Source organism: Dinoponera quadriceps, unplaced genomic scaffold (genome assembly GCF_001313825.1).
Source record: "Dinoponera quadriceps isolate SergipeBrazil2010 unplaced genomic scaffold, ASM131382v1 scaffold2952, whole genome shotgun sequence".
Lineage (NCBI taxonomy): Eukaryota > Metazoa > Arthropoda > Insecta > Hymenoptera > Formicidae > Dinoponera > Dinoponera quadriceps.
In genome coordinates this window covers 868231-891338 of record NW_014557517.1, presented here as the reverse complement: position 1 = coordinate 891338, position 23108 = coordinate 868231, and the positions used below count along the sequence as shown (strand labels likewise).

The 23108-nt window shown below is 45.0% G+C and overlaps 1 protein-coding gene across 1 annotated transcript in view; it reads right to left on the bottom strand.

Annotated features, from left to right (window-relative positions):
- Nucleotides 1–23108, bottom strand: part of LOC106749274 (ankyrin repeat and fibronectin type-III domain-containing protein 1) — a 90435-nt gene that overhangs the window by 54714 nt on the left and 12613 nt on the right. Inside the window, exon 3 of the mRNA XM_014628571.1 lies at nucleotides 22150–22286. Coding sequence (XP_014484057.1) covers nucleotides 22150–22262 — 113 coding nt within the window. The 5' untranslated portion in view covers nucleotides 22263–22286. The remainder of the gene's footprint in view (nucleotides 1–22149; nucleotides 22287–23108) is intronic.

The window sequence follows — 23108 nt, the reverse complement described above, 5'->3', positions numbered from 1 at the left end:
TTAACCAAATAATTTAGTTCCGTATACTGTACATACAGTACTGTACTCTCGTATATTATATATTTAGTATACGAAACTAAATTATACATATTTGTTTGCAGTAATCATATCATATATTTGGCCGGCAAATATTCACCAAATTTTAACACCTATTACCAGACCCTCTTTCCGATGTAACTGGGCCGTATCTCGTTACGCTACTAATTTATAAGAAAATTCAAATGCGGAACTTGTAGTCTATTTGCGTTAAATTTTCTACTTCAACGTTATATTTGAAAGCCAAAATCAAAGTTAATTAATTCAGGCTTACTTCGACCTTATTATTGTAAATTTCACTTAAGCTTCTTTAAGACCTTAATTTAAACTTTTCAGAAGTTGGCTAATTAGGCCCAATAAGTGCAGGCCTTGTTAGGAGCATCCATGTTAGTGCCTATTCACAAAATTCCATTCAAAATTTGCCTTTCTCGGCCATAATTAGGCTCGATGAAGGTAAGCCTGTTTTAAAACATGCTTGCCTGGACTTGAGGCGCGCCTCGATTAATTTCTACCCAGGTGATTTATCAGCGATGCATCCGCCGATCGGCGAGAGCAAGCGAGAATCCTCTGTCGCGATATATAGGACACGTAAATGCTATTTGTCGATTCCTCCGCTTCAGCCGAGGGATATTCGAGAAATCGGCTTAACGGGACGCGAAGCTATCCCGCGCAACCTCCGACTCATCTCCCGCCACTCTTGTTTATCCGGCGGACGCCGCTTCTTCTTTCTTCTCGCGCGCGTTTATTAGCGAATTCGCCATAAATCCTCGAATATGCGGCTTGGCCGAAGTTTCGACTACTACGGAGATGAAACGCCGGTCTCCCCTTTTAACTCCCATATCGGTGTCTCCTCCGATGCTTTCTCCAGTGCTTGAGAGTTTTCATCTCTTCGAAAGATTCGCACGCTTTCGATATCGATCATCCCCTATCTCTTTGTGACTTCGAACTTTCAACCGTCGTCGAGGGTAATCGTAATTGCCGCGGAATCGATAACACTCGAGAACGGCAATGTTCCATCCGAGCGTTTCCGCGTGTACCGCGCAAAAGCGCCGTGTCTATGACTGGTATACATACGGAGAAAAATAATTTTGCCGGCACGGCAAATTGTTGGTTGCTATAGCAAACAAATTTCTTTGAACAGCGGGAAGATTTGTTAAGAGTATTAATTGCTGTTTGTTGGATATATAGACAGCGAAATAATTTGGTTGTACCGACTAAATTTTGTCGTTCTAACAACGACGGTTTCGCTACAACAGCAAAATTATTTTTTCCGTGTACGAACGACCGAGGAACTCGTCGTTTCTTGTCGTCACGTTGAAACGATGAAAAGAATATCCGCGCATTTTATCCCCTTGTCTGCGGGATAATCCGACGCGGAAATTGTTGTACACTCTTCTTCGGCACATTCGCACACACATCGAGAAATAAGACGATACATTCTAATATCACTGGGCTCGTTAAATAATTCTGCCGTTAAATTTGCCTCGAGTTTAATCCGAAAAACAGTAAGGAGGCGCGAATTCCCTTCTTCTCTCGCTCCTCCGTTTATGGATGTGAAAAGAAATTTTCTTCCTCGGTACCTATAAAGAGGAGGTTCTCTTACGCGTCGTAAATTTTGCGAGCGATCGTCTCTCTCTTCGGTCTCATACTTTCTCGCCTCATGATGCGTCATGAATACTTATTAAAAAATCCCGCTCGCTCTTCAGGCGTATACCTTCCCCGTGAACTCTATTCGCCGATTTATCCTATGCCTGCCTTTGGTCACGGCCAGACGATGGTGATAGTCCGTTCTCGATACGCAAAGAGCCGCGACAAGGAAATAAGCGGGGCGGCATCATTTTTCCTCTCGCCGTTCTTGTTGTCGTGATACTCCCACGTGTTCTCTCTCGTTATTGTGTCCGTGACCTTCGCCGCAAACAATGGCTCCGTATCTCAACTCGTTTAGCCTAGCAGCATCTCCGGGAGAGAAGGAGACGAGCGGCTCCGCAGTTACGAGAAAAGGGGGGTGATGCGCGCAATTTCCCACAATCTCTTTCTCTCTCGCTCTCTGGCGGTGCGCACTTTCCGCCCCTAACTCGCGCGCGCACCGTTTTTCCGTGCAGGAATAGTGGTACAGTAACGAAGCACGCCCAGCTGCAATTTCGGCGAGTGTTCCCCCCGTTCATTTCGGACACTTTCTCCTTTTTCTCTCTTCTTTCATAATTTTAGAGAGAGAACCTTAAAGCACGCCGCTGCCGCCTCTTCGCGGCGCTAATTGGCGCTACGTTCGCATTAATTCTGCAGGACTCGTATAGACTCGGGCACATCAAGGACGGAAGGGATAGAGAGAGAGAGAGAGAAGGAGAGTACACCCTATTGAATTTCCCAAGTTTGGCGTTGCGCCTCGGAGAATTAATACGAGCATTAAGGATCGCTCGGGACGGTCGAACGATGTGGTGATTGTCACGAACGAGTGCGCGCACGTGTCGAATTATCTTCGAGCGAACCGCCGTGAGACAAGGCGACTTACAGCCGCGGAAAATCGACGCGAGAATTCTCTCCACCCCCCACCGCAGGGGGTGATGAGAAACGCGTTCGAGATAGGACGCGGCCGCGCCTCTTTACGACTTTACGATACAGCCGTTCCGTCCGCCCGGAATGACATTCTTGTCCGACTTTACGGCGAGGTACTTCACTGGCGTGCTTTACGTATCTCTCTCTCTCTCTCTCTTTCTCTCTGCGCTGTCTATGCGAAATTCTCGGCACGAAAAGACACGGAAGGCTGCAAGGGCTTATGAGAGGAGGGATGCACATCCAGCCCGTCGTTGAGTCTCCGAGAGAGAGAGAATCTTAATTAAGCCTAGATCGTGTATTAAACTCGGCGTATTTACGAGCACGCAATTTAAACGCTTAAAAGTATAACGAAATTAATTAACCGGGAAATTATACTCAAATTGAATTGTTAAACTATACCCCAAGACAGCACACACTGGTAAGATTGGAGCGGTTAAACTACTTTTCTAATACCTGTCCGAGGGAAGTAGTTCGCTCTTAATAAACTGCCTCTTCAGTCGGCCACTTCGGACTTTTAAATTCTACATCTTTTAATCACTCGCAGCACCGCGACTCTGTCGTCGACAGGAGCGTCCTTTCTAATTTTTTTCAACCTGGTCTGGAGGGGGATTTACCGTTGAAATATCTAGATTTTCACATATGGTACGCGGATGAAATATTTCCGCGCGGCAATTACGGGCTTATCAAGATTGAATTTTCGCGCGGGAAGAACGACGACGCGGGATAGCGGCGGTCGTTTCACCTGTGCCATAAAGGGTAGATTGACGTTTAAAGTAGCAGGCTACGAGCGCACGCGCGCGCGGTCATAATGGATAAACCGTAAATGCTTACATAAATATTCCGCGGCGCAATTTTATCATTCAACATATACGATACAGCGGAGTCGCGAGATACGACCTGCTCTCGAACTTGGCGACGATGTTCGCGATGTCAAAGGATAAGGGAGGAGCGTTACATAAAATAACGCTCGAGTTATGAAGTATAATAAATAAAAGTTTCGACTGGAAACGCCATCGGAAAAGTGGGTCGCGTTACCGTCGGGGGGATATAAAACGCGCTAGTCTCGATGGTTCATTTTTACTATAGATTTTCTTATCGAGCGCCCCCTTCTCCATCGTCCTTCGCAGTTCCTTCCGGTGATTTATGTCCGCGCACACTCGCGGCACACCCGTCAGCGAAACGTAAGGCCGATAATCGCGGTCGCGCGGCAAATGGGATTTTCAGCGACTTTCAACATACGGCATTTCGTGGCGAAAGAAACGATCGAAGATAATTAAAGCGCCGTCTCTTCCTCTTTCTCTCTTTCGTCGAGCGTAAAACTCGCGTACAATCACAAAGCGAATAATGGAGTAACAAGCCGATGGGGGAAAAAATCGATGCTCGCCGCTTGTCGAAGGATGAGCGGTGAAAAAAATGCGACGTCGGATAGGAAATGGAATAACGGGTCGAATCGCGCGCTTGTTCCGTTTGCAAAGCGGACGAACGAGATTATACCTTTTAATTAAAATATCCGCCGACTGGAAAATAAATCTCACGAGACTCGCGTATCACCGCGTAGAGATAGATGGACCGTCTATGGCTGTGTAATTGTCAAGTTGGATTTTCGTGATTTTCAAGCGGATCCGCCGAAGTCCCTATCGCTGCCCACTCGCCGCGGCGTGCTCTTCTCCCGAAAACTTACAGCCGGGATCTCGAAAACGAGGGTAGCTCGCTGCTGCTCTCCGTCGAGGCAACGAAATTAAAACTTAACGAGTTTACGAGATGTCAGGGATGCCGGCGGAAAAACGTCCGGCATTTTCATCACCGTTACGCAACTGTTAACGAATTTTTCGTGGTTACGGCAGGATTTTTTTTCTTTACCGTTAGTAAAAATACATGCACATATTCACGCGAAGAAACAAACAGCCGATATTTCCAGCTCGATTTGCTTTTATTACCATATGAAAACCACAGTTGGCACGCTTCGCGTACATTTTCTGTATCGCCGAATTTAGGACCGTAATCTATATACCGCGTAACTTCCCCTCGGTACCCTTTTTCCATTTCTCTGCGCAAGGGGAGGAAATAAATCGTTGCGCTTTTCTTCCTTTTCTCCTGCAACTCGAATTTCGTACAAAAATGGAGATATGAGAATTGGGGAAAATATACCGCTGCCTCTCCTTCTGTGAGTGTGTGCGATAACATTGGTTAGTATCGTGTGTTATTCTTCGCGTGATAACGCGACCACCGATCTTGGGGAAAACGAATAAACTAGCGGCAGAGGCGAAACAAACGCTGGGTATAAACATATTCTTCGAATTATACTTCGACGGGCAATATTCCTGACACACGCACGGGACAACATTTTGCGTAATTTTAGCCTTTGATCGGCTTGATAGAGAGCGCAGCGCCGAGAGATCCGCAGTGCCATATGGAAGCAATCTTCATTCGCGCACTGAGATTATAAAAGCAAGCAGACAGAACGCATTTCGTAAAGCTATTTGCTTTTACGAGCATCCGGGAGATCACGTCCCACGTGTTTCTTCCGTCTTCTAGCGGTCTGATCTTAGCGGGCAGACAAGCGCCGGAGCTATATCTACTTTCTAGCGTGCATGCAAAAGCACGCCCGCCTGCTTTTCTTCCCTCCCGACGCAAATAATATACCCGAGCTTATAATGACGCGCTATTATTTTCCACGCGTTGCTGTCGCAAATCAACCGCTGTATCCGGTTACATTTTTTGATGCCACGCGGAGTAGCGAACGGGATATTCGCGGTATATCATGAATCAAATTTATCAGATTGAAATGCACTCCCAGAACGCATTCCCATACATAAAACTCGCTTTCTAATCGGTGATGAGCGTGCAGCAGCGTGATGATACCAGGCAGATGGCAGGTCACCGAACAAAACGACACATACTTAATTGATCGATCGTATTTTAAATTAAATGTTACATTGTGATTAAAAAACGGAACGAATTTCTGCACCAACGCGATATTTTCCTCTTCTACTGAAATGTTTACTTTAACATGGAGAATATGTTAAAACGTACACAAATATATGTTAAAAAAAAATCTATATATGTATATATGTTAATACAACAATTTGGGTGAACGATTTGTAACACAAAATGTGTACAAGCTATACGTACTGGATTACGCTCGATTATATACATTCTTTCTTAAGACAGACGCATAAAAGTCCGAATAAAGCCCGATCTAAATTTACTCCCACGAAGCACCGTTTCTCGGTCGTAGCCGATGAATAAGATATCGTTCCGTCACGTCGTTCGCGGGATATCCGATGCGGCGGATGTCTCTTGCATTGAACGAACGACGTGCATTTGCGGCGCGCCTCTGCGAGAGAGCACTTGGAAATCCGCGTGTCTCGTGTAAGCCGGATTTTTTGGTCCTATCGGAAATAGCTTCCCCACGTATTGCCGTACAGTTCGGCGGGCGAGGCAAGCACGACAAGGCGCGTCTTTGCCGGATATTGTGTTTCCGCTCTCGCGTCCGCGGCTCGAGATTTTCCGAGACAACCTCTCTCGCCTACTCTCGCCTCGTCCTCGGCGTCCGTTTGAACGAATTTATCGCAAAAAATCCCCAGCGCGAAAGGACCCTCGCCTTCGAGCGAAAAAAGAGGGTCGCGATTAATTTCGCAAATGAATTCGACACCTCGTTCGGAAAGTTTGACCTGCGCTCCACGAGGTAAAATTTGAAGAACCCGGCCGGAATTGATCTTCCACGGACGAGGGTAAGCGCATCGAGTGCGGAGTGGTGAGTGAATAAACGCGAGACTCGGTCGTTTCAATATGAAAATATCACGTAACTTCGAAACTGCGGGGAAGATACCACGATGTATATACACGTATTTACGAAAGAAGTTGAGGCTCATCGTAGATTAATAGTCGGATGCAAATTAGCCGCGGGCGGTTACGAGCGAAGTTACATCGTGCTCGATAATCGAAATTAAAATTTTAATTTCGCGGAGAAAAATTCCCATTCCTCGCGCGTCTCTCACCTCGAGTTTTCGAAGTAACCAACTTTCAAGGTGAGTTTCTCTTTGATCACCGCTTAATCACTCACAGTGAGATATCGTGGGGATTTATGCGCGCTGAATATTCGGCGGTCAAAGTCAAGTTACGATTCAACGTTAATTCTTCCTCTGCTGGTCATTTGTCGCGATCGGACATTTATCATAGGGTTTACGTCGGTATCTAGATAAAATCATCCAAGGCAAACACTGCCGGATATTCGCGTTTATAGCTCCGGGGTAATGTTACACTCGGCGTGAGCGATCAGTGTAACAGTTAGCAGCACAGACACAAGGGTGATATTAACTTCGCAGCCTTAGACGGAGGAGTATCTCGATTATGGCTTTATTTCGAACTTTCGCCCTTTGTGCTGGAAAGGGCTCCTCTCCTTGAACTTTCTCCCTTCGTGCCGCGGAAATACGGTTGCGATACACCCGATCTTCTTGCCATTTATTGAACATTGAACATATTAGAATATATGGCTCATTGGACCGACATTATTATCTCAATTGTGTGCATGTCTGTGTGCGAACTCGACTTAACCTTTATATATGCGATTATCTGTCTATTCTATTTTCCGCGTAGCCTCTCTTTCTCGTGGTGATTCAAACGACCATCGAGATTTTTTCACACCGCAATTAAAGGTATTAAAGGTGCGCGTTTTGCGCACGGAATTATTCTACCAATCTCTCTTTCTTCTCTGTGTGTCTCGTTACAGTACTGTTCCCACGTGTTTCCAATTTAACAAACCGTGACGTTTCACCGTAAGATCTCAAACTACCCTCCGGTCGCGATATCAGTTGGAAACAGTCGCGAATAAAAAGGACGGAGGTGTACCGACACTTAGTCGTAAGGACACCAGAGTGTCATTTTCTCCTTTTATCGCTCCGCCATCTGCGTTTCGACCTATATACACGATTTTATGATCGCTCCTGAGTGCGCACGGTCATTACCGAACGCCGGTATTTCGATATCGGTACCGATATCTAGTATTGGATTACAGTCAGACGATGACTCGATACCTGTCCTGCGATTCTTGCCGGCGGTTATTCCGTAACCGTATATCAGCCACGAGTTAATCTTTCACGTAGCGCTCGACATTTGCTGCGTAATATCGGTCGGCCGGATACCGTATTATCGTAAAAATACACAGTGAGTTTCACAAACGGGAATAAAATAACTGAAAAAATGAAAATCATGGGAACTGGAGAGAGAGAGAGAGAGAGAGAGAGAGAGAAAGAATGTCGGGTCAGCTCAAAGAGCTCGGTTCAATTTTTGCGCGGAATTCGGCTTTATTGCATTCGGCGGGGAAAAAATAATTCATCAACCAAACGATCGTCGTCGCTATTTGCATGATCCATCGCTGACAATTTAGCGGTTTCCGATTAGGTGATCGGTTTTGAGTCGTCGAAAAAAAAAAGCGAACCGAACTCGATGAACTTGTACCCGACTTAGTATCTCTCGTTTTTTGTGTTTCTTTGATAGGTAAAATTGTCTTTGATATTTCAAACGTACATTTTGTATCCTTCCGATACAAGTATATTCAAGTTTCATGCGATTTCGTGCAATGTTCCACCGACGTGCCACGGGCTGGCGAGCGACGGCATCGATCCCATTGAATAAAACGCGAACGTCAGAATTGCTGGGAAGGACTGGGAGGGGGGATCGTGCTTCTGTCGCGCGCATGAAGTACTCATCTCTCGAGCGAAATTAGGTTCATCTGCTCAAACGGAAGAGAAAGGGGTGTAAGTCGCTAGGGTCGTAGTTGCCAAGGACAGCTATAGCTGTTACGGGCTATAGCTCTGTGCCAATAAAGTATGCTCGGCACGTTTTCGGATACAAGGTTTCTGGTGATAGAGGCCCTCTTATCCATCGAAATCGTCTTTCCGCGGTTTCGCAAGAAATATAGCACAGCCGCGCGAGATCGCGAAAACGAAGGAAAACTCTGAAAGGCTGGAGAGAAATTATATTCGAACCTTTGGAGCTTTTCGAAGCTATGTTTAAAAAACGTCGTATTTTAGAACGTCTTAATGTTATCCGAGTTAAACTGATACTTTCTGATTGCTCGGTATTTTGTTGCACTCTCCAAAATTAGTTTTACCAACAGCTTCGATATTTCAAATAATTCGACTTCGGAGCTTCGAACTTCGTAGTCAAATTATACCGAAGCTTCGAAAGTGTCGAATAGTTCTTCTGGGAAGGAAAATTAACTCTGTGAAATAGTAATTTCAAGAGAAACGTCTGAGACGTTGCGTAGAGGATCGTTATTTATTCTGGTATTGATTAGTAACATCATTCTCTAAAGTGCAGTCAGTGTATTATCACTGAGAAATAGAGCACCCCGACGCCAGCTTTCGCGATGGTACAACGATGGTAAATTTCTCGTCCAGTCGATTCTCTTCAGACTTGCCGGAATAACGGAAAGCAAGTCGACGGAAACGTTAGCGAGATCGGAACAGTCCCTAAGATCTCGTTCTCGCGCGCATGATAGAAACGCAATCTCTCCGCCGCCGATTCCGCTCGACGTGATTGGATCACAGAGCCGAATAAGGAGTTCGTTTGCGGGAGTTTCACGTTTCAGAGGACGACGAGATTAAAGTCGTAGCGGCCGATATCGGGATGGAAAAGATGAAGCGAATATACACAGGACGTTACGAGTCGAAAGCCGACAAGCCGTTTTCCACCGTGATATCGCGTTTCCGGTGCGAACAGACGAACCGTGATAGGTATCACGATCGATTTTGTCTCTCTCTCGCGGGACGTTAACGCGAAATAAGAAACGCGCGCGAGAGAAAGAGGTTTTCTCAAATTTGTTCGCGAGGGCACCGATACGCTTGACAAATGTTGCGTCTAGCACAGCGCAATCTCTTTCCCGAGTTGTAAACCCTGCGCGAGCTTTGTGTACACCTCACGGTGACAAATGGTCCCAATAAGGAAACTATAAAGCGCACTTGTCGGCAGCTCCTGCGGTCGCGACGCGGTAAATTGCGATCGCCAGTTTCCCGTAAATGTGAGCGCGCACCACGGGAGCGAAAAATACAGCGTCCCTCTCGGCGTTAATGACTCTGCCCGAGAATACATGCTACGCGATAATTACGATGCTCCCTTTTTACTCGTCGTTCTCTTTGTCTGTTCTTCCCTCTCTCCATCTATATCTATCTGCTTCCTTTACATAATTCATCGCGATACGTGTAAAATCATAAACACCGGCGTCCTTGGCGTTGCGTTTAACAGCACGGACATCGATACGCGAGGATATTCGATTTCGCTCCGATCGATGCGCTCTCCCTTATTCATAAATCAGTGCCGTGTTCTCTACCGCGTCCGTAATCCTATTATTGTTGCCGTCATTAACGCTGTAACGGATAAAAATATCCGCGCTTTCGAATTGCGCTGCGTTCGCTTTGTCGCGCGAATCATTCCCGTGTAATTTCGACGCGTGTGGAACGATCGGAGTGAGTTTCTTAAAAAAAAAGAAAGAAGAAAAATTCTTACAATTTCATTACACAGAGACTTCCATACCTCGAGAAGCAATTCTATCCGAAATAAAGTTCAGGTAGTCCTGGAACGTCTCGGCCGGGCCGAGGTAATTCAAATCGGCGACGCATTTGTCAATGACAGACTTGTGTGTGGGAGCGGTTTGTCAAAAGCATCTCAAATGTCAAAAATCCCTCTGAGAATGGTGGGTTTCATTGAGAAAGTAAGGCAATAGTAAGTCAGCTTTAAGAGAAATGAATAAAAAGTGAGTATTTTCCAAATAACTTGCACGTTAGAAATTAAATTGTTCGTCTATTGTATCATTTCTCTAGAAGATTAGAAATATTGACTTTATAGTGAAAATTAAAAAAGAGCAAAATTTGAATTTTGCGGGATAAAAAAGTTATGTCATACATAAATTTCAGAAATAAATAGCATTTAAATTACGGGACTTTTCGTCAAAAGCAGATTGGTCGGTCAACTTCTTAAGAATAATATTCAAAAAATAATATTCAATTTATATAAAGAAAACAGTCAAGTACGTTCCTAATGGTCATTGTCTGTTTTTCTGACAAATCTGAAAATGCAGCTTAAAAATAAAATCACATTTCTTCGTTTTATGAATATTGTGCCGCCGGAGTCATTGTTATTTTCTATTTTCACTGAATCTTTTATCTTTGTCATTAAAGAAGCTAATTAACGAGCATGAATCAATGAAATAGTTTTTGTTTTTTTTTTTTTAACGGTTCGAGTAAGCGAAGAAAGTGTTTTTTCTTCAAAGTGGGAAAAAATGTGAGGTGCTTTGGAATAATTGAGGAAAAGTGAAAGAAAGTAAGTCGCTCTCGTGCTTGCAATGACCATTGATTTCGCGAATAACTACGTCCGAGCAGGTCTGCGCTTTGCGCGCATAAATGCGCGAGGCATACATGGGGTTTGCAAAATAAAATAATAAGATAGCTCGCAAGGCGGATTGTCGCGCGCATTGAGCGTCGCTCAAATTACTCGTTATAAAATAATCCGTGAGATTTCTCATCGTGTGTAAAATAATCAGCGCGTCTGTACATCATGAGGCCCTTTGTCAACCAATTACGGCGGCCCTCCCCGTTCCCTACTCCACCCGGAGCTCTATCATCGCTATCTTGCGCCGCCGACACACGCTCGGCTTCGCATCGTCGCTTCGTCTTTTTGATCAGAAGTATCCTCCGCTCTGTGTTCACGGTTGAGATGCTTAAGCAGCGAGTGTACGACTCGTAGACTCGTAGATGCGAAGGCAGAGAGAAGCGAGGCCGACTGATTCATGTCATCCCTTCAAGCGAATTTCGCGTTGAAATTTCACGCAAACCAGCCATCGTCATTTCTCATTCTTTAACCTTAGAATACCAACCCTTACTTCGGACTTATGCTCCTGACTACGTCTTAGGAAGAAACGCGTAAAAAAGGACTTCAAAGACTTTTTAGCGTGACATATATATATATATACTTTTTTCTTTCAAAATATGAAATAGTATCTTGATGAAGAGAAGAAAGGAGTTTTTCGAAAAAATTACGCCTCGGAGACGCAGGTTTGTATTCTAGGGTTAAGATATACGTGTCATTTCACGTTGCGACGTCCCCGCGCGAGGATTCAGGCTTTTCCGTGTCGAGCGTTTTGTCCCGCGCTCGTATTCGGTAACGTCGGGTCGCGCCGTTGCTCACCGACGCGAAAAGAGAGGCAATCAATCGTAACGTACAATCCAATTCCGTCTCGCTCGTATTATCGACGGCAGTCGGAGGCGGTAGAATCTCCCGACGAGAATCGAGATCGCCCTGGGGCACAGAGATGGCAATTTATGAGGAATCGATGGGCCTTGATTGATGCTGTTGTTTCGCGAAAACGCGATCAACGCTGTCCACACGCGGCCTTTTTAATATTTATCATATCGTTGTAACGTTATTCCGTCCGGGGGTGCTTCCGACTTTTTGCGTGCCGGAGACATAACTTTGCGTTATTCTATACGCACGGAAGATTCATCGTTTTGCCCGCGATTCCACCTTGCGTGTGACAGCGCGCGTTTCGACTCACGCGTCTAAGAAGAACCGTCGCCGTGACATCTTGCGCGTGGGTGCGCCGCGACAGCTGAAATCATAATTCTTTCTCGCGCGGAAATTACGCGACCCGCGGATTACAAGAGAGGAGACGAGCCGTGTCGTGTTGACAGCTCATTACTGCAATGAAACTAATTTCTCTTAACCCTTAGACTGCGGGCCGCGAGGGAGCAAGACTATCGCGCGTCTGTCTAACTAGTCCTCCTCCCCTCTCCCCTCCCCCCCATCTAATGCACAATGAATAGTAAAAATATACTACTATGTAGTGTTTATGTGCTCTTCGAAAATGAAAAAATTATACATTCTACTCTTCACGACAGAAAACAGAAATTTTAGTAGGGGGTTAGGTGAACAGTCGACCACCTCCCAACTATAAATGGGCTATTCAGCAAAATAAATATATAGGAATTATTATTGCTATTATTTCTATTCACTTACGGGAAGAATCCTTTTGGTACAGCAAATATAATTAGTAATTCAGTACATAATAAAAAGAAGCAAGAGAAAAGAAGATATGTTATAAAGTTTACAATTCAAAAGTTGGTTATATAATTGAACAAATTTTCAAACAAATCGCTTACAAGCGATTAATTGGTTTAAATTTACCATAAAAAGTATGATGTATCTTTATATGAAAAGGTAAGCACTTTCCATTAGTGGGAATATTAAATGAGAGTAATTCCAAACTCGGGGCGCTCAACCAAGCTTCTCAGAATTTCAAACAAAAATAGAAGGTCCATAAGAAGCCTGTTGTGTCTTTTAAAGTCGATAAATCGAACTTAATTAGATAATAACGCTAAAAATTATGCGTTAATTATGCTCTTACTTTCAAGCAATCCTGATTTTAGAGCTACAAACCTTAAGGAATTTCTCCTTTTCTCTCGATAAAAAAGCATATAATCATCATAAAACTTCTTTAAAATGAAAGAAATTGTTAAAATCCAATTATGGATATATATATACGTTGAATCTACGTTTTATGCGCTTTTATATCTGGATAATTCCGATTGCTGTAAGCATTAAGAAGCTTCTCTTTAGCAACTATTTCATCTGATAAACTAGAAAGAGTTGGGATATTAAGGATTGCAACGCTATTAGAGGCTAGTTAAGCAAATGCAATGTTGTACGGCGCAGAGTTAACGCTAGTCATTACGATGCAGCAATTTCACGACGTTAACGAATGAGGACGCAAACCGCACATAACGAAAATGTCGAACTACGGACTCCTTTAGATACTGTTCACCACTGAAGAGTGATTATCTGTCCCGAAATTACAGAATTCATCGTTGGACTGACGCATTAATCTCGTGCACACGAGGCTGCTTCGTCGTTCTGTGCAATGCGCGTGTTTTAGGTGGGGAAGGACTCTACTTTACGAGGGGACTTCCGGGGGTTTCCCAGATATACGAAATTTTTCCGATACACTCGCGAATCCAGCAACCGCGCAAAGCGATATTTCGCCCCGCAGCGGCTGCAACGGATGGGAAAACGCCGTTTTCCTTCGCGACGAGACGACGGCTGCGGCCGTTTCCTTTGCGAGAAATCACATTCAATCTCTCGATCCGAACGAACGATTAAATTTTCCCCCGACGACGTTTATTTAGTCGGAGAGAGAGAGAGAGAGAGAGACGCGGTAAAATTTCAGATCGGCCGCGGATCCATCCGATGATAATCCTCCCTCTCCCGAAGGAAATGGAGCGTACTGTCGAGACGGGGGGAAGGACGGGGAAGGGGACAGAAACGCGACTATATACGTATATTTAAATTGAAGATTCTGAAAGGTATCCCTCTCGAAATTGTCTTTATTGCATCGTCCTCGTTCTTAACCAGTTATCGCGATCCCCCCGATTATTTATATGCCGTCCCGCGGACTATCCAGAGTCTTACCGGCCGAGAATGTATATATGCGCGATTTTACTCGGGGCGAGGCAACCTCGAACGGGTGCCGCCAATTTCCCGCGTAATTAGCTCGCCTCGTTGTTCCCTTCGGACAATGCGGCGGCGAAATTTGCGGCGGTAAAATTCGCGACGAGCGAGAAAGCACACGAACAACGAATTTGCGATGATTCATGCTACGTCACGGCGCGCCAATTTTCGCGCGACCTGCCGAAAATCCGCGAACGATATTCTCCGGATTCTGCGTGGGACGAGATCGACCGACAGACGCATCGCTCGTCTAATTACGTATTCCGCCGTACAGATACGACGCGAAACAATGGGAATTCGCGAGACTCAATAAACAACACGCGGCACCGTGATTTCCGTCGAAATTTAATGCAGCTTTAATATCACTCGCGCAACATTTAACGCGCGTAATTTTCCGGACGATTGGCCGACCTTCCGTAAAATCCGTTGCCGCAGCAATCCGGGGCTTCGATTGAAATTGCGTGCCCCTCTGTCGTCCGGCAGGGGTGTACGCGGAACCGAATTCTCTCTCTCTCTCTCTCTTTATTGCGCAACTGTAATGGCGCGGTTTTTCACCGGCGGCGTTTCGCCTGTTCTCCCGAGGAAATCTCAAAAAGAGGGATTTCGGGGTCCTCTCGCGGAAGATCTCTCTTTGTTCGTTAATCGCTCCCTTATTTCTCTACCTGTTTGCATGTAAATTCGAGGAAATCCCGTTCGGCTTAAGAGCTCTTAAACGTACTGCCAAACAGCCTGATGCGTATTCAGGCGGGAAAGCGCGAGTGATGCTATCACACACACACACACGTTCTCTCTCTCTTATGCAAATAAACTTAGGTTCACGACAATGTGGCAAAGTCACGCCCCCGCGTTCCGCAGTGTGTGTTTGCACTCATTTACTCCGCGTGTGGGTGTTCAGATAATGATGCCGGCGCGCGCTTCGGTTGACGTAAGGCTTAACCGCGCGCGGTGTCGCGGCGTCACGACCTATTACGGGAATTAATTAATCAACCGTGAATCAGGGAGCGCGTCGAAAGAGAACCCGTCTTCGGGGAGAACTTATTAGACGCGCATCGGGGCGCAATTTTCGCGATAACGGTAAGTCTGTTTCTTCATGCGCCGCGAAGTTCGAGCGCAAGTTCGCGAGTATCCAGTCATTATTACGGTATTAAGTAAGCACACGCGCAAAAAGCGGGACAACGGTGATGAATGAATGCACTCATTACCGAGACAGACTCGAGCGAGAGAGAGAGAGAAGCACAACATATAATTATTGTACTAACTTGAATTATGCACTGAAGAGAAGTACTACCGTTCAAGTAATATTCGCTTGAGCCAAGTAAAATGATTACTACAATATTCATTGGCGAATACGTACCGGAAGTAAAATTTGATCGACCATATTTGTTATTATGATATTTCTTTCGCGTAAAATTTATATATGTTAAAATAATTGCGACAAGTATTCATAATATTGAGAATAACAGGATTTATTTTCAAAAAATATTTACCGGATGAGGAAAAGTCTAAATTTAAAACCACTGATTTTCTTCAATAGAAAAGAAGTATTACACAATTCTAGTCAATGTTCTTTAGTATCACTTTATACTTACGTAATTTATTTACAAATATTATTGCACTCAAATAACTATTTACTATAATGCTCTAAGCTATCGAAATATATTTGCATTGATAAAAATATTACTTAATTTATCGGACTGAAAAACAGACGATCCTAGCACTTTTTCCTGCTCGATGGAATTATATTAGTTCAATGCCAATGTAGTATCTTATACGAGCGGTAAAATAATGGAAACAAATACCAAAAAAGGAAAGAGAATCAATATAAAAAAATATATACACGATACTCGGACGAAATAATTGGATTGTTCGGCTGAAGAGCTCCGTTCGGATTCTTTTCATTCTTTTCATCCCAGATTTTATAACTTATAAAAAACGTCGAATGATAAATGAATATCCTGCAATTACGGCGGAGGCGGAAACTGAACATATCTGTACACCCTGCAGCTTGCACCTACGCTTTACCGTAAACCCTGCCTGTACGATTTGCAGTAGTAGGGATTCGAGCGCGCGCGAATTACGTGCATCTTCAAGTAAATGAGAAACCTCATTCGCGAAAACCCGACAACGTGCGCTACGCCCGTGTATTTAACCGGGCGTGACGGTTTGCGCGTGCAAACGTTAACACGTGCGCAACTGGATGGGCGCCGCACCTCCGTTGTCACACGGGAGTGTGTGTCGCTGCATTAACGGCATCATCGCACACTGCAGCCGGTGGCGCTGGCCCTGACCTCGATTTCATTAGGCAGAGAACGTTAGGTGCGATAAAACGACGACAATTTTGGAAGGAAATAGCGCTCGTAATGTCGATGAGAGAAAAAAAATGTATAATAAAATAACAAAAAAATGAATACCACGCTCATATACACCGGCACGACTAGACTAGAGAGCGTTAGCGGAACTTTTTTCGCAGAGGTGCACACACATATACGCGATCGCGGATAGTCGCGAAAATTGCGCCCGCTCGTGCTGCAAAAGAAAAAGAGAGAATGAGTGAATCAGCACGCGATGCACGTGGAAATCAATAAAAAACGGAATATAATTTTCTCCCGTCAGCTTACTAGCTTTATCACCCACGTAAAATCTATCGTGGAGGACACTCATCGCGTATAGAGGTTAAGGGCGCTACGAGTTTTGATGGCGGCAAAAGTAACAGCATCTTGGCCGGGGGCTCTCGTGTTTTAAATAAAAATGCAACGCTTTCTTTTTTATTTCCGGCGACGGAACGACAACGCCGTGAGGGTGATGATCGCTCCTTTCGCTTCCTCCATTTCGTTTCGCGATTTAAATCCCGCGTCGAAAGGGGACGAATTTCGAACGACTGCTGCGCCTCTTTCTTTTTCTTTTTATATCCTTCGACGTCTGGTCCAGCGGGGAGTGTCCATTAAGGAATAAAATTATGGAGAATAAAACTATGGAAAGAGAAAGAGCACGCGGAGAGTCTAAGCTAAAATGTAGCCATTAATCTCGCCGGTGAATATAAGCGAGCGGGGCGAAAGTTTGCGCAAACGTCCGTTTCGTTACCATTAGATCTGTTTCCCGGGATTTCGCGCTACCGGGCTGTACGCGCTTCTAAAGTTTCGCGGATAAAGCTCTCTCTCTCTCTCTCTCTCTCTCGCGGCCTCGAGAGTCCCCTGCGAGAGAGGGAGTACTTGCACAACTATCCAACATCCTCGGATTTCAAAAATTCGGTAAAACGACATGCGCACGGTGTGCACGGTATAATGTTGTTTTTCCAAAAAGCACGACGTCTCGAACGATGCTGTGAACAATAGCGCTAACGACGCGAATAAACAATTTCTTTCCTTTTAAACGCGGCGACGGCAGCGAGCGGGTGCCTCCTTTTTAAAGGAATCTCGGCCGAGCGGATTTTCTTCCGCAATTCAAAGCGAAAATCCAAGTGAAGTGCCCGTCTAAATAGCCGTTATTCAGAAGGGTTGGGACTGAGAGAACGATGCATACGGGCGAGCCCGTCGTGATTGCTTATTTCTTCAGCAAATAGTTGGCCAATTTGCATATTCCGGCCGCTGGGGCTGGTTAAATTTGTCAAGGTAACTTCCGAGTATATACCATAATTACGGATGCGTGCGCGCGCTCGCGCACTACTGACGTACCGGGATTTACCCGTGGCTTCGCAGCCGCAAGTTCCGGGCGGATGATCCTCCCTCCTGTAGTCAAGTTAATGATAATCACGAGTGATTTAGGCAATCTTCGAGATGAGATCGTCCGCGCCATCGCCGACGAGACGTATACCCAGCTCTGCTCTCGAATTACAGCTTACGAGGTCCATTTTAATGACGCGTCGTCGTTCTCGAGGGCGAGGTGCCTCGGTTTAGATTGCTAGGTGCAAATGACGAGGACTTAATTACACACTTCCGGCAATTAATTTCTCCCTCAACGACCGACCCCGCGGCATCGCTCATTTATGCCAACCACCCCGCGAGGATGATCCGTTTTAATAATATATACATACATATATATATATATATATATATATATACGTGTGTCGCTTTCACGGTTACAAATGATGAAGGCTTCGTTGTATTTCCGGCAATTAATTTCTCTCTCGTGCGATGGCACATCGCTCGTTCACGCCGCCTCTCGTCGTCAAACCGGAGAATGATTCGCCCGAGGACGGGATCGGCGTGTATCGTCGTTGCGACAAAGATACGATATCCGATTTATAATAATGTATCGTTGTACGATCGCGCTTAGAACGACAGTTTGGTGATAAAAATGACGAGAAGCTTCCTCGAGAGATTGTATCAATTGATTTTTTTCCCCGGCCGACATTGCTCATTCACAGTTATCTTGACACGAGCCTCGTAGAAATGTTCGGATTTTACGCGCCAGGCTCGAGTATATCTATAGATAGATAAAACGTACTCTATTACCCTCGATCTACCTGCACCCGCGTCGCGCCCCTACGATCCCCGGCGAGAAAAATGTGGAACAAGCTCCGAAGGGGCGGCTATCCGTTTCTTACGGTCTTCATTGCGCCGCTCTTCCGTCGCCCGTGTATACGTAAAGATTATATTAGGTTGGTGCGTATGAAATGTCGCATTCTCTTTACATGCGGACGTTTTCCTCCCTGTTTTCGTTATACTTTTGTATTTGGCATAACCTCATTCATACTCGTATTGTCCATTGCCAGAGACTCATTTCAACAAAATAGGTTTTCTCGAAGGTCTTCCCTTTTTTATTTCTTTTGAGTTTATTACCGATATGAATTCTGCCGACATTCGCGTCATTTTCTTATATGAGTACAAACTTGGTAATAGTGCTGCAAAAGCTGCACGCAACATAAACCAAGCGTTTGGGGAGAATACGGTTAACAATCGGAAAGTGCAGCGTTGGTTCGAAAAATTTCGGACTGGCGATTTTTCACTGCAAAATGAGCCGCGCGGAAGACCCAAAACGTCTGTGAATAATGATGACCTGAAGGCTCTAGTGGAAGCGGATCCAGCCGTATCCACGAGGGAACTTGCTATCAGGATGAAAGTTGACCATACAACGATATTGAGACACCAAATTGTACTCCCATCGCTTGTGAATCGGCATGGCCCGCTACTGCTCCATGACAACGCTCGGCCGCACACATCGCACAAAACAATTGCGAAACTGAACGAACTGGAATATGAAGTTTTGCAGCATCCACCATATTCACCGGATCTCTCGCCGACCGATTTTCATTTTTTCAAGCATTTAGAGCTGTTTTTAAGAGGCAAACACCATGAAAATGAAGACAGTCTAAAAAACTCGATATCAGAGTTTATTAATTCTAAAGACCAAAATTTTTTTAAGACAGGCATCTACGCTTTAAAATCTCGTTGGGAGAAGTGTATTGAAGCGAATGGAGCATACTTTGATTGAATAAACAGCTTTTGAAGAAAGATATACAGTTTTATACAATCACTTAAGAATCCGACATTTCATATGCACCAACCTAATACAACCGGGGAGATACATATTTTCTTGAAAGTATTTTCAGCGTTCGCGAGAAATAGAGAGAGATTTTAATTACATTAGATTTCAGAGATAACGAGGGAGATTTGATTTCGAGCGCGCGCTCTAAGCAAATCATACAACAAATTTCCCGGCGATAGCTCGGTGTTACGGATAACGAAAGCGAACGGGAATGTATTTATGTCCGAATTTGGAGAAACCAATGTTATCGGAACAATTCACCGGATCGTTATTATTTCACGGTTTCGTAACGCTTGTTTTCCCATTTCCATCAGCGTCGGTTAGAACGACACGATGCAAAATTTGGCCGGTCAGCGCGTCGCGGAATCCGTTTTTCACGCACCAGCGGTAAAACGATCCGGGAAATTCGAGGAGTCCTTCGTCACTGTCGACGCGAGGTGAAGAGGGTACGCCCGTGAAACTTGGACGCGCGACGAAAAAAAGAGGAGAGAGAGAAAAAAACTTCGATCCGCGTGCGAGTGGGAGCACATGGTGCGCGACTACTATTATAATATCAGTTTAGTGCATTAGTCTGATTCGAGAAAAAAAGAGGGAGATAATTCCCGATTGCCGATGGAATCCGTTTGCCCTCACGAGAAAGTGAATTGCGTGTCGATCGCATCGCGAAATCATCGTCGGAATCGCGTAATGTCGAATTTAGCGCCGCGCGCTGTTATTTTCTTGCCGGAAACACGCTTAATACGGTTGGATTCCATATGGATTTCCTACATGGATTCCTACTTGGTTTTCTTCAATCAACAGGGTGAATCCGTATGAGTGCGGCTCTCGTATGAATGTAGAGATTTTGAAAAAATGAAAATTGAAAAATGGCAGCACGACAAGGAAAAATGTCCCTGTTTTCGCGTACAATTTTCGCGCGTTTTTGCTCGGTAAAACTAAAATTTTACGAAATTATTCCTTCGATAAGGAGTAATGTTTTCTATGTGTAAAAGTCTGCCCAATTGGTTCCCGAGAAAGTTACCAACCAGCTTGACTAATGTCATTTCGAGAACAACGGCTTTAAAGTTTGCGGTACTGTTTTAGAGTGTATCGGAAACGTTTTACGGTACTTAAAGCTATTCTGCAATTCCAGGGCCATAATAACAAGTTTCACAACAAGGTTCCGGATTCGAATAACGATGTATGGCCAACTGGCAGAGTGTCATTGAACGCCTGCGTTTGCTATTTGCGCGCCGCTCAGATTAATTTCCTGTAACTTGCTCGACCAACTTTCATTTTTTTAACACGCTACATGACTTAAAATGTCCCCGAGACCTGAAGAAAACGCAAAAGACAAAAAATCGATTTTTTCCAGCCGAGGACCCCCTTTAACATTTATATCGCAGTCGCGGCACGTCGAAAGGTAAGCGTGGGTGTCTCTCTCGCCCTGATAGCCGCGCGAAACCTTCGCCTCCGCACTGCAATTCGCACGTGTCGTTGAGCGCATGTATGCATATATACGTACGTTCGCGCGATCAGAAATTCATGGACGCACGAGTCGCTAGAGGCGAATCGACAAATTACCTAAATTCCGGGGAAACTGCTTCCAGGACTGAAAATTAATTATTCGACGGCCCGGCGTATTGATTATATTTTATAAGCCCGGGTTAAGGGATTCGCAAATTGCTGAACTCAAGCTCGTTCGCTCTTATAATAATTTATGAGCCGAATTGGTCGGTGACCGTCAATTATCGGAATCGTTTCTGCTTTTCGCGTTATATTTTATTTCATTATCCTTTGTTCATCATCATTCTGTTTTTTTCTTTCAATATCCGTCAAGCACGCAATCTCTTTCTGTCGACGAGCGTCGCGATTTTCGCGGGGAGCCGATTAACAGACAAGAGCGCGGATTGTTTAATTAAACGGGAGCGTCGGATTAAAAGCGAGGGAAGGAGGACAAGTGTGCTCCTCTTTATGCGTGCGCCTACATTCGTAGTAGCCGCCTTTATGAATATTCAGGCCGAACTGCCGTGGAATATTAATGTCGCAGACGAAATGAAAACGCCGTTAGCCGCTCACGCTCAGCCGGATCGGTCGTTAATTTTATAATTAAAACGTCTCGGCGATGTGCACGTCCCGCGAGAAAGATTAACGACTTTCCGTCGCGCGCTATTTGGTAAACTGGCTAATTTAATGTCAATTGAGTTACGCGGCCCGATATTGGGAGGAAGGTTGTTTACCGTTTTCGAGTGAGGTAGGGTCTGCACACAGGATGTCTCGGGAAGATCATGTCGCTATTCTTAGCTTATACGAGGACAACACGCGAGGCTTCCTCTCTCTCTCTCTCTCTCTCTCTCTCGGAACGCTGTTATCCTCCATGTAACGAATCGATCGTGTCACACGATCGTGTAAGAAAAAAACGGCGATTTTAATTGCTGAATAAAGGCGAGAGAGATTTTCCGTTCCATTAATCTATATTTCGCGTTTGTTCTTCCACGCCCGGGCGAGTATATATCTCGAAAAGCAATCCTGCAACATTTCCTCCAGTCGCTCGACGGCTAAGTTAACGGATGGAAAGTAAGCGCGCTCTCTCACCTCTTCTCCTTGCGTTGCTGCTTCTTCTTCTTGAAAGCTTTCTTCACTCGCAGCAGCAAGAAAGCGGCGCGATCGATGGTCAGGCTCGGTGAAGCCTTGTCGCCGCTCGACATCCTGCGTCCTAATCCTCCCAACACCTGTAAGGATAATCGAGATGACATCCGTTTCCCGCTAACGCTTCGATGGCTCTCGGGATATTATAAGGAAGCTGGGTGAATTGTTTCATTGAATCTTAATGTTTACACACTATACCACGCATTTAGGCGCTTCTGCCCGCCGATTTTCTGAAGCTGAAACAACATCACGCGCCGTATCTTCGCATGCGAGACAAACGGATACAGCCTCTTCGCGCGTTCAACACATCCGTCGTCAACGCCATCGATCATATGTTAGCGACGTGCGTACTTACTACACGGATCGAACCTTAAGAGTTCCCTCCTAGGATCGATTATCCACGCTGGCTTGGCGCCTCTCGATCACCGTGAACATGTCCGGAGAACGGGGAGATTACCGATAACTATCGACTATTACTCCGGTAAACCGTCTATTTGCCCGCATTAGCACGCTCCACCGCACGTGCTTGATTCGATTAAGGGCGATCCGCGGCGTGCCGATTCTTTGAATCCGGCCGGTGGTTAGAGAGACGAAGTAGGTCGCGCTAAACTTTCGATCAAACGCGATCGATTCTCGTACGAATCGCGAGAAGTATGCAGGCTGAACTCTCTGAATATTTCTCTTTGTTAAATCTGTCAAATTTAAAATCTCAGCATATTGGTTTTCTTCAATCAACAGGGTGAATCCGTATGAGTGCATACTAAAGGCTGCAATATGTGAAGCAATTATTTTTAAGTAAAGAAGCGTGTGAGCATTTTGTATGATATTGTCATTTGGCAGAATATATATTAATTATTTCATCGTCGAAGCGCTGTTGTATTATAACGTAGCATTTCGAACGATTA